This window comes from Harpia harpyja, chromosome 4 (genome assembly GCF_026419915.1).
Source record: "Harpia harpyja isolate bHarHar1 chromosome 4, bHarHar1 primary haplotype, whole genome shotgun sequence".
Lineage (NCBI taxonomy): Eukaryota > Metazoa > Chordata > Aves > Accipitriformes > Accipitridae > Harpia > Harpia harpyja.
In genome coordinates this window covers 43,322,874-43,338,785 of record NC_068943.1, presented here as the reverse complement: position 1 = coordinate 43,338,785, position 15,912 = coordinate 43,322,874, and the positions used below count along the sequence as shown (strand labels likewise).

General features: G+C 46.0%; 1 protein-coding gene across 2 annotated transcripts in view; it reads left to right on the top strand.

Annotated features, from left to right (window-relative positions):
* Nucleotides 1-4,168: 4,168 nt before the first annotated feature.
* Nucleotides 4,169-15,912, top strand: part of UBASH3B (ubiquitin associated and SH3 domain containing B) — a 74,841-nt gene continuing 63,097 nt past the window's right edge. The window contains exon 1 of one of the 2 annotated variants that reach the window (XM_052786461.1): nucleotides 4,169-4,471. In XM_052786461.1, coding sequence (XP_052642421.1) covers nucleotides 4,311-4,471 — 161 coding nt within the window. In that variant the 5' untranslated portion in view covers nucleotides 4,169-4,310. The remainder of the gene's footprint in view (nucleotides 4,472-15,912) is intronic. The other variant, XM_052786462.1, reaches the window with a different exon arrangement.

Here is a 15,912-nt window from a genome sequence, read left to right as displayed (position 1 = left end):
ATCCTGTTCTCCTATAAACCAGCTGCTCTTTCTATTTTTAAATACTCTGAAGGGACTCAAATATTGCGGTGATGAGAGAAGAGGAGGCTCATGTAAGTACCTAGGCAGATGGATGCTTAGCAAAGGAAGGAAACTATCCCTGCGGGACACAACCACAAATAAATGCTCATTCCAGCTCGACTATGGAAGCCCAAACAGGTAAAATAATCTGGACAAAGGTGTTTTAGGCTTTAAAACTAAGCTGCTCTCAGGAATGTTGTTCTTCCTCTTTCGCCAAGGCTCAGCAGTTGTTCCAAACATGGTCAGATGGGTGTTAGAAAACACAAAGCTCAAGCAGTCACAAAACACTGCCCACAGAGCAACGACCAACTACATTGGAAATGAGCTGAAGTTTGCTGAAGTTTCTTCGGTCTTAGCTTTGTAAAAACTCTGACTAATAATTTTGACTCAATTTTCATGCTGTTTTGAATCAAGTGTGAGGCAGCTGTTCATTTTTCTCAGTGATAAATCACCATTTCTTGACATTTGGAAACTCTGGAGACAATAAAAAAAACAAGGGGAAAAAGTGCTGAGGGTGGACTCAATTTTATTTTTAATTATTTAGCGCATTCAGATGCTCAGTCCCAAAGGCGTGTTGACACCACTTCAACATGCAGGCAAATAATCGAAGGATGGACTTGCCAAAGCAAGTGAAGGGGGAAAGCTGTAGCCCTCCTTCCCCCAGCTGCTGATGGGCCTGAAGTTGCCATGTGGAATATCTGTGTATGTAAAATGGCTTAAGTGTGCAAATCATTGCAAGATCAGGCTCAAAGTCTAGGAAACGGGGCAACATCGCCATTCAGTTGGTAATAATTCAAAAGCAGAGTCTTGAACAAGGACTTTCTGAAAGCATCTGACCCCTTTTTTAAGGGAGGGAAGTTAGGAAGGAGGAAAGCAAAAACCTGTTTCCTGCTGTTGTGCTGTTTATTGCAGAATATTTCCATTGTTAGAGAGTAAACCCCTTGCATGCGAATGCAAGGAGGTAGCATTAGGCTGGGAAGACGGCTAAATTTGTCTCAAATTCCATAGGATCCTGACCCCTTCCTATTGAAGCATACAGCAACACTCCCATTTGCTGTCCAGTGCCCCCCCCAATTAATTCTGTGTTGCATTGAAGGAAGTGATATAAATAATCCCCTAAGAACGCATTTTCCTGTAGGTAGAAGGGTAATATTTGAACTTTGGTCAGGAAAATAGCAGAAGAGCACGGAGAACACAGACAAGCCTGTTGCTGCAGGAACTCGCAAACTTGCCCGGCTTCAGGCACCCAGAAGCTGTTGCGCTGAAGTCGGGAAAATGATTAGCAGTAATAAGTTAAGCACACGTATAAATTTCTAGGACCAGGCCAGCAAAGGACAGGCCACGTGAAAAAAAAAACGAGAAAGGTTTTAGGTGAAAATCTGACAGCATTTTAAAATAAACTGCCTATCACAGATTTCATACAGGCACAATCCTTTCGTATATTTCAATTTTTGCACTAAAATTATTGTTAATTTGGGGGACTGAAACACAATTTTCTGGGCGCTTGCTTTTTAAAAAATTTGCTTTCTACTTTTATTTTCTTTCCTCTTCCTATATGATCACTAAGACAGCTTTCATTTTCAGCTTTCAATCAAAAAAAAAAGGTGGGAGGAAGCATTATTGCAAGGCACGTATTTAATTGTTGGGGGGAAAAGGACTCCTTCCCGACAAAAGGGTTTTAATGTAGAAAAGCACAGCCAGATCAAATGTAGAAGGACTCACTAAAGTTACAAGGACATGAGGCGGTTCTCTTAGAGGGCTTGAAAAAATCATTTCAAGCCAGTATGCAGCCAGTTTCCCTGATGGACTACGAATTCTACACTCAGCTAGCCTAGATGTGTAAGCATCCTATTTCTGTTCCTTCTTGTTTGTTGTAACATCTGCGATGCTTCCAGTGGACTTAGTTGCAGCAATTCATCCAGCCAACAAAACTTCAATAATATAACTTCTATAACGTGGAGGTTTTTTTAATTGATCATGTGAACAGCTAGAGGAAAGAGATCCTCATCTGGGCAAAGTCCCTGGAAGCTACTTCCATAGCAAATTACATTTTTATTGTTATTTCCTGATTGACTAATACAGCTGGAGGAAAAAAACCATGCATGAGTGAAGGATACTGAGTTAAGTCAAAACACAACAATCTTCACAGATTTCTGTTGGCTGCAAATCCCTGTATATTGATCACATTCTCCTGGGAATTGCCTGCAGTGCTTGTCTGGGAGGTGGGAGGGTGGGGTCAGTGCTAATTTGGGATTTTCATCTTCCCCTTTCACAAGTCCAGAACTAGCTGTATCTTTGTGGTGTTCCTAGCGTGGCTGGGTATGAGTTCATCGGTGACAAACACTTCTGGGGGCTCTGGCAATATTATGTTTCAGTGCAAATATTGTTATTAATAATCCTTAACTCTCCTCTTCTGTTAAAATGGAAGAGATTGGGTGCCTGATCCTGATTTCACAGTTGCAAAATGTCTAACACGGCTGAAATCCATGACTAAATGCTTCTTGGTTTTACCCACTGACTTTAATGAAGTTCTTGCCAATTAATAGTGGGGGTAAACGAAAGAACCAGTGCCTCAGCAACATCAAAGGCGTTAAAAGTGACTTCAAGAAATGAACAAGTAGTGCTTTGTGCAGTGTCCTTCTGGAGCTTTAATTTTCATGGTGCTTGTTAGTTCAGCCAGTGTGAGGATGACTTGCCGGCCTGTTGTCCCTGTGGGAACACAGACCCCAGTGTAGCACAGGAGCGCTGACGGCAGCATGTGGCTGTTTCTCATCACGCCTTTGGATAAAGCGGCAGAAAATAAACTGGCACGGGAAGGGAACGAGCGGATAGTTGGGAGGGGATTTTTTTTCCCTTCTCTTGCTTCATTGATACAACAAAATGGAAACGGGCTGTTTGCTTTCCCTAACGCGAACGCTAATAACTGCAGTGATAGATTTGTCATTGCCAACATTGCTTTCCTTCCCCACCATAAACTATTGTACGTTTTAAAAATACCTCTTACTGGTTTTTAGTTACTTGCAAGGTTGTAATTTCATGCTGTTCTCCATAGCCCTGCGAGCTGGGCCTGCTCCAGGAAGATGAGTAGCAGTATCTGCTTGTCTTTAAAAGTGAAGGGGAAAGAGGGGAGGCTGTGGGGTGTGCGGTGAAGGAGGGAAGAAGGAGACGTCGGAAAAAAGACAAAGGAGAAGGAGGATGCCTCTTCCCACATATAAACCCCTTGGTTTAAACCCCAAACACAACACCAAACTGCAGTCTGAACTGAAATACGACCGGGAAGAAAGCAGCAATGTTTGTCCCACCCAGCCCATAGGAACAGGCAGCTTTTGCGTGGGAGGGGAGCAGGGTTGAGGAGCAGAGCCCCGTGTCACAGTGGAGCTGACACTGCGAAGGGCAGTCCCTGCCCTGGAACTGTCATGCTCTGAGGTCGTGTATTCCAAGTGACGGCCTGGAGAGGGCTGAGAAGGATGCAGGAACACAAGATTGAGGTGGAAATTTTGGAGCGCAACTCTTTTTGCCTCTAACTCCATGCAGTTTAACCACTAGTGCCACCACATCAAAGCGGCATCAAGTGGCGGCCAGAGCCTCTTAAGTCCCAGTGTCGCGCAGCGCGAGTGCTCTCTCTCCTGCTCAGTTAGGCCAATATCGCGCAGAGCTCTTCCTCCAAAAAAAAAAAAAACAAAATTTAAAAAAAATTTAAAAAATCCAAAAAACCCAAAGCAAAATAATTTTTGCAAGCCAGCCTGCGTTCCTCCTATCTGCTCCAACAACCGGCCCTGCTCAGCGCATCCCCCCCGTCCCCGTCCCCGTCCCCGTGGCTCGGCCCCGCAGCAGCAGCTGCCCCCCCACCCCACCCCCGGGGCTGCCCCCACCCGCCCGGACGCGGCTTTAACCTCGGGGGCGGGGGGGGAGAAGAGGCCGGGCTGCGCGGGGCCGGCTTCTCCTCACCGCCCGCCCGATCCTCTGCCGAGTCGCCGGTGGCGGCGTGGGCTGCGCCGGGCGCGCACGTGTGGCGGCGGGGGTGGCCCGGGGAGGAGGAGGAGGAGGAGGAGGAGGAGGAGGAGGAGGAGGAGGAGGAGGAGGAGGAGGAAGGAGGGGAGGGGGGGGGCCGGGCCGGGCCGGGCGGGAGCGCTGAACGGCGGGCAGGGCTGGGCGCGGAGGAGGGCCCTGCCCCGGCCTCGGCCCCCGGCGGGGCGCTGGGCGCTTGCGGGTGTGTATGGCCCTGCGCGGGCGGCGATGGCTGCGTGGTGATGGCCCAGCGCGGGCAGCCCGCACCGCACGCCATGGCTGCCAAAGAGGAGCTGTACAGCAAAGTCATCCCCCGGCGGAACCGGCAGCACCGAGCGGGGACCATCAAACATGGCTCGTCGCTGGAGATCCTGCTGTCCATGGGCTTCCCCAAAGCCCGGGCGTAAGTCGCCGTGCGGCCCCTTTCCCCCTCCCCTTTTCGTTTTACGGCCGGCGAGAAGCGACGGGCGCCTTTCTGCTTCGCTGCTCCGGACCGGGCGGCGGGGGGATGCGCTGCCGGCAGCGGCCTGGGCGGCGGGGGGGGGGCGGGATGCGCTGCCGGCAGCGGCCCGGGGATGCTGTCCGGGATGCGCCCGGTCGCCTCTCCCGGCGGCCGCCGCAGCCAGGCGGGAGCGTTGCCCCGGCTCCCGGGGGTGTGAGGCGGGGGGGGGGGGGGGGGGCCGGCAGGTGCCGTCCCGGTCTGCCCCCCGCGTCCCGTCCCCGCCGCCCGCGGGAGCCGGGGTGCTGAAGGGGCCTCCGGAGCAGCCCGCCCGCCCCGCCCGGCAGGCATCGCCGGGAAGTTTGGGCTCGCCAGGGTGGCGATTTTTTTGCACCCCCAAGTGGAAACGGGAGCCCAGCGTTCCTACGCTTGGAAAATAAGAGAGTCCTTGGCGCAATTGCTTTGGCTAACTCGGTCACCCGGGAGATTTTCTTTAATCCGCGCACGAGTCTACCAAAAAGGAACGGAGCAGTACAAGAAAATTTCCGTAGTCCAAAGCGGTAGGTTTTTTCTTGCCCAGTTTAGCAATGCCCCGGTGTAATCTCCTTGCATGCGCTTATGCTTTAAATTAATTAGGCACCAACCTAATGATAACTTAATAATGACTCTCCCGGTTTTAAACGTAGTGACTCCTGAAGTGGGACCGTGCGCTTTAGGATGCAAATGAAGCCAGCGGGGATTTGGATGATTCCTTGATCTGCTTAAGTTTTCCTTTTGTCGTTGATACCAATCAGAAGTCAGTGGTTTTGCAGCCTGTCTTTGTGCAGTTTTTTTCTAAACATACGAAATACACACATGCAGTTTTAAGGACACGTGTCATCTGTGGATTCATGAGGTTGCTGTGGATCCACTAGCACATGCAGAAAATCTAATGCGTGTTTTCCGCTGTCCTACTTATGCTCCTGATGTCTGTCAGTGATCTATAGTTATCTATTGAAATCAACATACAGCATTTATATACAATGAATGCAAACAGAGGTAGTAGGAGTCTGGTGACTTACTTCATGCTCTGCTTTTGGAAAAACAGATGTGCATCTTTCAGTGTAGCTAGAGAAAAAAACAGCTTGATACTATGAATGAAACTAGTTATTACCTGTACAACAGTGCCATCAAGGCTGACAGTCAGCCCTGGTCTTACCTAACCGTTAGCTGAGGAGCTATGTCTGTAGTTCATATTCCTGCCCAAGAAAACACTAACATTTGACAGAAAAAGGACCCAAAGCTTCATCATACAAGACAGGGAAGGTTAAAGGCAGAGAGCAAGCCAGAGAAAGGGCTAAAACATCCCCAACTGCAAAGAGTACTTATTGCGAATATAACCAGCCAGATGGGTAAAACTGTCTTGATACTAAATTCAAGATACTGCAATATAACCCTGTTTGACAACTCAGCCATCTGCTGGGCGGGGGACCACTTTCCCAATCTGAAGTAGCGACTAGTGCCTCTATTCCAGTCCGCTGGAAATACTACAAATAATTCATCATTAAAATTCAGATAAGAAGCAAAACGGAAATAAAACCAGCAACTAAGTACTGCCACCAAGGGTACACTATGGAATGGCACACAGGTTGGGAAGCGTGAGAGATAGGACTGCATGGCAAAAGGACATTCCCTAAAGGTCACTGCTTCCCAGAAGCTGTTTTTTAACTCCCAAGCATATTACTCTGCAAGTGTGAATGAAAGACATTACCGAGTTGCCAAGGGGGTAAAAACACCCTGCCTCCCAAAGTCGGTATTGAGAAGTAGCCTTAGAACAAAGCCCTTTTGAGAGTCTTCTCCCAAAACTCTCCCAACCCCTGTTTTCTACCCCAAAGCCACAGTTACAGCAGGAGACAGAGAATTCAGTGAAACAGCAGATTTCAGATCTGTGCCTGTAGATCCTGCATACAAATACAAGCCAGGCTGATACTTAAAAGTGGTGACCATCTGTTTGCATGGCTTGTGCAAAACAAAGCTCCAAGTTGTCAGACTAGTCTGTCAGGCGTGTCACAAAATGCCTTTGCTGTTGGCATCAGTGGCCGCCTGGCTTCTTGTTAAAGCCAGGGGGATTGATTGGGGCAGGGGACAGAGAGGACTGTTGAAGCCAGGGTAAGAGACACAGGAGCTACCTGGAGGTCCCCAGAGTGCTGCTTTCAGATGTGGTATTGAGACAGTACCGAGGTCCTGGAGAGTACTCACATTGCCTAACTCTCAGCTTCTAATTCAGCTCGAGTAACTTCATGTACCTCACACCCGTACTAATGGACAGCTTTTGTCTCTTCAAAACTGAAATAGTTAATTATTTGATAGTACTTCTCCATGCTTACAGTTTATAACAGCAATAAGAGCTCAGATGGCCAGGATGATCCTGGGCTTGCGCTGCTGACAGGAGCCGAGGATTCTCATGTTCATTTTATTTTCCTGGTTCTGTGTTACTTTGGGCAAGCCGCTTCCACCCTGTGTATGCTAAAATAATCAAAGGTGAAAGACTAAATATGATTTCCAAGTATTACTGGATGGTTAGTATAGCCTAGCTCAGTTAAGGGTAGAAAATAGTATAAGCCAGGCTGAAACCAAGAGAGGATGTCACAGGCGTTTATGCTTTAGGTATCAAGTGCAAAACTGCCATGGATCTTTTGTTCAAATCAAGGCATTATTAAATAAGCCTTTATTTGTCAGTCCTGCATGTAGTTTATGGGGGACTGGGGATACAGGGTCCATCAAAGAAAGACAAACCCTTCCTTTCTGAACGAAGATAAATTGAGAGCAGGTATTGAAATTAACGGAGCTCCACCGATGTCGATGTCCCACAACACAGACTGAGACCCCGGAGGTTTTCCCCATTCCCCCACTAAAGTCCTTGTCGACACAGTTAGAACAACAGCTCTATCGTATGCTCCTGGACAGACGTCTGTCTGTCTCTTTTCCTCCTTCCTAGCAACAGCTTCAATGCAGCTGGGCTACTCTAAATTACATGGTGATGCAGTGATGTACAAAGCACCTTTGGATGCATTTACCTGTGGATGACAATTGCTCAAACCAATGTAGTATGTCATTGCTTTGGACTATTACTGTGAAGAGCTGTTCTATTTTGGTTTTTTTCGTCAGCACACAGTCATTATTTTTTTATTTTGCAATTAGCCCATTATATTACATACTGTCTAGTCACACAGGAGAAGGCTGTCCCTATCCCGAGTGGTTTCTGATTTAAACGAAGGAAGGCAAAGGTGATGTTATGATTGCCATTTTGCAATTTGGGCACTGAGGCAAGCATTTTACCCGGGGTCACACAAAAGTCTAACCAGATCCCTAGTGTCTCAAGACCCTGAACACAAGAACAGGCTTCCTCTAGAAAGAGATTTCACACAACTATTATTTCCCAGTTGCTCTGAAATATTGCACCTCATCTTGTTATGGATCTACTGTCAGTGGTTGCACCCACAGATCTAATCTGACTGCCAGCACCTCTCATTATTGTGTGATAATCCCTATATAGGTGTTGATAGTCTTCCTGAGAGTAAATAGCAGGGGAACCACAACGTAGTTTACAGACCATTGAAACCACAGGGGATCCCTTAAAACTGTTATGCATGTACAAGAAGTCAAAAAAATCTATGCGTAACATGCATCTCTGTAAAATGGTAAACACAGGAAAATTTAATGATGGACTGCAGTTTCTTTCAGGATGGAAGAAGGCCTTTGACCAAAATTAAATTATTGGAACTAATATAGGGATAAGCAGTTGAAATGCTCTAGCCTGTATGGTGCAGAAATCAGTGTGGCTCCAGAATCTGTAAAATTTCAGTGATTCACAGATATTAAAAGTTTCATGTCAGAATTTAAACTCCTCCAAAATATCCTCAAAACCAGAAAGTTAAAATTCTAGTATGAGAAACAAATCCTGCTTTCTTTGTTTTAATTCTGGGTGCACATATGTGCACGAATATATAAATATATAAAATTTAAAACGTTACTTGAGTTTCTGCATACAACTCTGAATTCAAGCCACAGCCCCGAGGTACTGTTTCAGAAGAGATACAGACCTAGAAAAGTGAAGATAATTCTCTGGCCTCTGTCATTACTCAAACTGGGTAAATCACTGTCCATAAACAGAACACTTAAATTACAGGCATCATGCTTTTTTGGTTGCCGTGCTCTGAGTGATAAGTATAAGAGATAAGTGCTGTTCTTGGTACAGGTGGCAAAGCTTTCCAAAACTAAACTGATGCTCCTTCCCATCATCTCAGCCTGAAAAAGGGGAACCTTCTTCTACAGACAGGTCCATAATGTTGGTTTAGTGCGTAATGCTGTGCTCCTGGGTGGATCTGCTGACGCTAGACATAATTGCAAATACTTCCCCCTCATAAAAATGGGATAGACAGAAATATTGTAGAGTTTACCATGAATCAACTTCACTGCTTCCCCTATGCTACGCATTTCCTCCTTCCTCCCTCCCACAAAAGACCACCTGGGTTTAACTCTGTGTTCATGGGCATGAAGAGGAGTTAATTCGCAAAGCTGTACCACATTTCCCCTGGTCCTGAATAGAACCAAGCCAGTCTGATTTTGATTTCGTTTCTCGGTAACTATGAGAATTTAGGACGATTAACAGTTTCATTATTCTCAAAGAAAAGAAGCTGAGATCCAGTTTACAAACAGTAAAATCTTCACTTGTGTTTTGAAAATGTTTTCTAGGCTGCTAAAACATGTTTTGCCTAGTAACAGATGTGGCAACATAGCAGTAGTTCAGCACAGAAAGGCTGCAATGTCTTTCATTCCTCTAGGGTTTGAGCTGGATTTGGGAAAATACTGCATGGAAAATAAGTGCTGCAGATAAACTTTTGATTTTGAAGTGGTTTCTGTTCCTTCATGGCCTTCCCTTCAGGGTACTAGTTTTCTGCAAATACTCTTGGCTGAAATTCATCTTACTGCAAAGGACCAGCCCGAAACATAGGCATCCCGTAAGTCCCACTTGAGCCCAAGCTTTAGAAGGGTTTTCATAATTCACAGTGACTTGTGTTGGCCCAGGGTGTGGAGGGAAACCCCATCCCAAGTGAAGAAGTTGACGCATAGAAATGTTTCTAGAAGCAACAGTTTAGGCGGCTACGTTGAAAGTGGATTTCCAAGCTTGTTAACAGCACTGGAGGAAATCTTCAGCTATTAGAATAGAAAATCCAGGTGCTGTAGCTGCAAGGGCTTAGGCAAAAGCTTCCCCTAATACTGTGTCTGTGCTTATCATTCAAGACAGCAAGTTTTGGGCTTGCCTAGAGCCGCTGGACCATGCAGTAGAGAAACCATCTAACCAAAATACTTCCATTTCCAGTACTGCATATCAGCCATCAGGCCGATGGATATTTTTAAGTAGGAGCTTCGTAGGAAGTGTTTGTGACCCGTTTACGCTCTCCAGATAGTGAAAGAGGAAGAAGTTGCTGGAGGTGCACCCTTTGGCAGATCACTTGGACAAGACCTGCTTTCCTGCTGTGACCCTCCCTTTCTATGTGCCTGTTTGAGCTTTTGTCAGAAGTTGAGAGGCATGCAGCTCTTTGCCCATGCCGGGGTTTAACGGATGAGATTCTGCATTGTAACTTGAGCAACAGTTTGAGCAATTCACTGGTCTAGTTCATGTATTGCAATTCCTAGGTTCAGCACTGAGGCCTCTGAACAATTTTGTACATCTGCCCTGGAAGGGATTCAACAGGTTTGCACTGCGCAGTGGAACATGGATACTGTGATTGAGTTAGCAGCTGCCAGGAGGGTGCACTGGAGAAAGGCTTGAGCAAACGTACATTTGGGACCGAGTCCTGCGGCTGCTCTGCATATGGATTTTTTTTCATTGGCTTTATTGCAGATTTCTGCTGTGGGACCGAGAGGTGATTGCTGCAAGTATTCAGACTGTTACATGCCAGCGGCTCCACTGTGTTTTGTGTGGGGAAGATCTCTATCAGACAGTTCCTTACTTTAAAGATCAAAAGTGATAAAACATAGAGGGCTCTTTATTTCCCCTGTGTAGTCTGGAAACTGAGGCACAGAGAAGTTTAGATATATACGTCAAACGTGTAGTTAGGCTGGCACTTGCACCTAACTCTGTAGAGTTTCAGTCTATTAGCGTAATCACAAGACTTAGATATCTGGTCTAAGTAGAACATCTATTTCCATGACATTGTATAAAATTTTCAAATGGAGAGAGACCTTCTCTTATCAGAGGCTGAAGAAGTCATTCCTGTGATAAGGTCACACTCTAAAATGATAATGGCAGGAGTAGCACTCCGTGTTACCTCAGTGATTCAAGATACTATATACATAACTGCCATTAATCATATCTGATAGTTGGGAGAAGTGGAACAATCAGATATTCAGGTCTGATATTGACAAAGAAAATGCTTCTGCCACAACATCAAGAAAATGGTTTAAGGACAGAGCATCCCTATACAAAGATTGCTCACAGTAGAGCCAAGGTCAGCAAGTCACTGCAATACTTGCTGCGTAAGTGCTAGCTGCCCAGAAGGCAAGCTTGCACATGTTCAGGGGAGGAAAAAAAAATACTAACACCTTTATAGTGCCTTCACACACCATGCTTCGTTGGGATCTCATATTTAAATGTCTGAGTAGCATCACCATGTGCAGCGAGTTCCCGGTTCGGTGGCAAGTCAGCCAGAAGACAGCAATCCCTGGATTTCCGAGATGTGTTTTTCAGGGCTATCTAACTTTGGCAAACACTGTAAGAGCTGTCAGAAAGTTTCCTGGTCCCTGAGTACTTAGTTCGTTTTGGTATTAAAATGACATGGTGACAAGAAAACATTTGCTTGTGCTTCTGTCTCCCTGATGATTTTTTTGTCTTGGAGCAAAGGTCCTGAACTTGATCCTACCCTCTAGACTAGGAAGGAGAGGAGCTTCAGAAAGTGCACCCCAGACCCCACATGTCACTGACAGAGCCTGAAAAATTACTTTGTGCCTTCTGTGTCAAAACCCCAAGCAGTTAATAACTTGATCCTTAGTATGCAATTCTCTTTCAAGCTACGTATCAGTTTGGAGTGATACAGATACCAGTGTTATCTTCTCCTTTTCTGTCCCTTTTTCTCTCTCGCTTCACAGACCTGATACTTCTGTCAGGGCCCAGTTTAAATTTACTGATGAGATTCTCAAGACAAAGTCTTGCTAGAGAAACTCATGATTTCAGATATCCAGCATGCAATATTTGAATGGAGCCTCGTTTGCATAAAATGCTGATTAGTCTTCCCCCTTGGAGGCTTGGTGACAGTGTTGGCCTGTTTCTGCAGAATTCTGCAGCACTTATAAAGCACTCTGGAAGTTTACTCCTAGATTACTGCTGCCACTTTGCTATGCAAGAGCCGATGCTCAAAGGGTGCTGCCAGCCCTCAGGACCTCCTGAACAAATACACTGACAGAAGTCAGGGGGGAATTCTGCTCTTTGAAAGATCATGAGCAAAAATTTCAAAAAAAAAAAAAATTGGTGCTTTTAAATGTCAAGTGCTAACCCTGCTGGCTCCTGATGAGTCTTGCGTTTTTAAGTCACCTTTGAAAGTGAATCTTAGGCTCCCAAGTCTTGCTCACACTTGAAAACGTTGCCCTAGGTTTTAACTGGCGCTCATAGTGGATTCACAGCATGTGTTCTGCAACTGCAAAAAGAATAGAGACATCCGTGTGTGTGTCTGTACTGCACCAGTCTAATTATCCTCAACAAGCAGAGTCATCAAAAGAGCTGTAGTTTAGCAGCTGACAGCGTTTTGGATTCCATCACCAAGACTCACTGCAGGCTTTGTGCATTACAATGGGGTGCACTGCGGCGCCTGTGTCTTACCCCCTATATAAACAGACCTGAAAAGAATAGGCCTCAGCTTTGCTTGGCATTATTCCGTCTCCAGCATATCCTATGCTGCCCGGTCGTGCACAAAGACTGAATCTAGAGAGCAGCATAAAGTGGAGGGGCAAAAAACAACAGCAAGAAATAATGGGATGGGTTGAGGGAATTGCTCAAGTCACCACAACAAAGCAGCTGACAACCTGCATAAACAGTGTTTTGGACATCTTGTACCTCTTGTCTATGTTCATAAGACACAGGTGCTGCCCTTTCAAATCTACTCTCCCAATACTTCTCCTGAAGCTTTGACAAGTCCCAGCAGCAAAAGGTGCTTTTTAAGGTACTCCCAAACACCCGCAACTCATGGTATGCAGCTAAGAGATGTCAGTCTCTCACACCTGGGGAGCAGGAGCCATTGCTCTTCCATTCCCTGAGAAGACTCAGCCTTCCCGTGTTTTACACGGGTTCCCAAAAGAATAAAGATCGGCATGGAGAGCAGAGTTGCACGTGCAGATATGGCGATATCCTGACAGGTATCATCAGGACCTGAGAGGTTTCTGTCCCCCACCAAGCAGCTGCATTAAATTTAAACAGAAAGCAAGCAACTATAAACTGGGACCTGGAATGAGTGACAGGAGGTGTGTTTGATGTCTTTGCTTTCCCCAGACACCAAATTCAAGTCCTTGAGACTGACTGAAGTCTCCTGTCATTGCCAGCACAAATACCTTGCAGGCCAGTCCCTGTCAGCAGGAGATTAGCATGAAAATGCTAGCGAAAGGTTATTCACGTGGCTGAGCAAACAGCAGCCCTGAGTAAACGTTGGGATATCTTCTGTGCTAGAAATGCAGAGGCATACCCAAAGATGGGTAACTCTGGTAAACACCCTGGCCTTCCATAGCCTGACATCGAAAGAAGTTTTAACTGTATTTCGCTCACACCCATCCCCCCCGCCCCCGCTATTATCAAACGCAAGTTAAGTGCCACTTTTTTCCCTTTTTTGTAGTATTAGCTAGGCTCTGCAGTTCGCGATAGCGCAGAATTAATCATTCGTGGTTGGTGACGGTGAAATAATCACCAGTGTAGAGATGGGTGTGTTTCAGAGAGATTTTTCATCTCCTGATTTGTAAAAATGACTATTTTCTTTCTCCTCTACCTAATGAAATATAGCAAGTTCTTACATGACGCAAATCTCATTAATGGCCTGACTCAGCAAAGCCCTTGAGCACATGCTTCTCTTGAATGGCTGAGATTAAGACATTCGATACATTTCTACCGAGCATGAAGGGCGATGCATTAAATGGCATTGGAAATACCTGAAATAGATAAAGTGGTACTGCTTTACTTCTAAGTGGTTCCTCATTTTATTGAGAGCGATTGAATCAGTTTCATGACGCAAATTTCAAGCCCCAAGTTCGTGCTGACGTGAAACACTAGTATTGTTTTTCCCTTGTATGGCACCAGTGAGTAGAAGCCTGATTTTTATGCACCACAATCCTGTTGTGCTGGGAGCTGTGCAAACAGAAAAGGAAAACATCATCCCTGCTGCAAGAGCCGGCAATCCAAATAGGAGCCAGAAAGAGCAAATGCCTGGAGAGGAGGGTAAGGAGAGGCCACACAAGGAAGCAGACAGTATCATCTCCTGCTGACAGGCAGTGATCCCATCATTGCCTCCAAAATCCTTTACTCCCAGTTGTTACTCATAGTTACAGCAAGTTAGATTGATGGGTGAAATTCACAGCTGCATGAGAATGGCAATGTTATGAACAGCTACTTTGAAATAAGTATCAGTTCCCATTTTACAGACAGAAAAATTTAAAATGAGACAATACATCAAGTCGCTTGATGCCAGAGAGGGCATCTTAATTAATATTTGCCATGCACTTGAGACAAAGGGCACTCCAGAATTGCAGGCTGTAAATGGTGTCAATGATGTCCTGCTCCCTTGTTCTACTATTATATTGAATTTATGCTTCACAATCAATATTTCTTTCTGAGACTAGCTGCCAAGTCCTAGCAAGTGTCAAATCACAATATATTACCCATGGATAAGTTGCAGTTAGTTCTCCCAGGCACTGTTCAAAGAAATCTCAAACTAAACAAGAATTGGATCTGGTTCATATTCACACTAGTCCGTGGGCAGTGCAAACAAACCTTGGAGTAAATGTAACTTACAGCTGCACCTTACAAGACACATTTATGTTCCCTTTACAGTCGCTTCGACCCCCTCCCGTAGCATAGCTGTATCATAAATGCATTCATGTTCTAAAGGGCAAAGCCTTCTGGTAGTGTATATCAGCCCAGCACCATTTACTTTGTTGGAACAACACTAATACAGGCCGGCTGAAGATCTCACCCAGAAATAACCCAACTTTCATTGCTTTCATTGCTCATTGATTTTTAGAGAAATTGGGTTTTTACACCATTCCAGTAATGCAAAGAGTCTGTGTATAAATAAGAATCAGTACCAAAGCCTCTGGGAGAAAAATAACAACCACAGGTGTTTCTTGCCTATTCGCAGCACATTTTTATGTTGGGGCCGCAGAGTCTTTTATAAAAAGAGTGACTCCAGCTCTGTGCCGCAGCACAGCTACCCGCCGCCCAGCTGCTCTGTGCTGGGGGAGCACCGGGGCCTCACAGCGCTTTCCAGAGCTGGTGCACGTAATAATGTTTTCTCGGGCAGCGTGGGTGCAGCTGCCTCCCCAGGTACCCTGATTATTTGGGTCTGAAACACATCAGCCAAGCGTAGCAGGCTGGGGAGAGGATGAGTCAGGATCGGTCCACAGAGACGCAAATCACGCACGCTCCCTGCAGCAGGCAGATAGCTTGTGCCGTGATGGCGCAGGACAGCTGATGCTGTTTCCTTCCAATATTACAGTGATTACAGGTTCACTGCTCCACAAACATCCATTGTCTATGCTGTTTAACCCCCTCGCTTCTCAGAGTTAGCCCTGATGTGCACAAGAGGCCTCCCGTGTGGGGTGAGTTGCACAACTGGGACCTCTTACACCAACCTGAAACCAGCTGTGTGGGGGTATTTTAAGTCTCACTGACCCGCTCCCCTGTGGTATTTCCTCTTTTCTCCCTAAGGTAGAATTTTCTCCTTGCAAATGGGAAGATCGGCCTTTAGAAGAATTCTCCATTTCATCATCCAGCTTCCCAAAGAAGCTCATCAGATACTAATCTGAGAGAGGATTTAAGTCCCTAAGAAGACCCTGACTTTGGGGGTCTTTCCGACTTCCACCACTTCCTGCCCCAAAGCTGCTGATCCTCATTGGGATCAAAGGATTTTAAGCCCTCAGGAATTCTAAGGGGGAGAATGGCGTGTTAGAAGTGCATGGTGTGATTGGGGGTTTGTTTGATTCCCATATGCCTACCAACATTTGACAGCCACCGTTCGTACAGCCTTTAACTCCTCTGAAAGTGCATCGCGCAGAGAGAAACTTCGGCTGGTGCTTCGCCCCTGTGATTTCAGCCTAGGCTGCGTCTTAGTGACTCGAGCACCCCAGAAACGTGTCTCGCCAGGCTTCTTGTGTGAGTCAGCCTAACC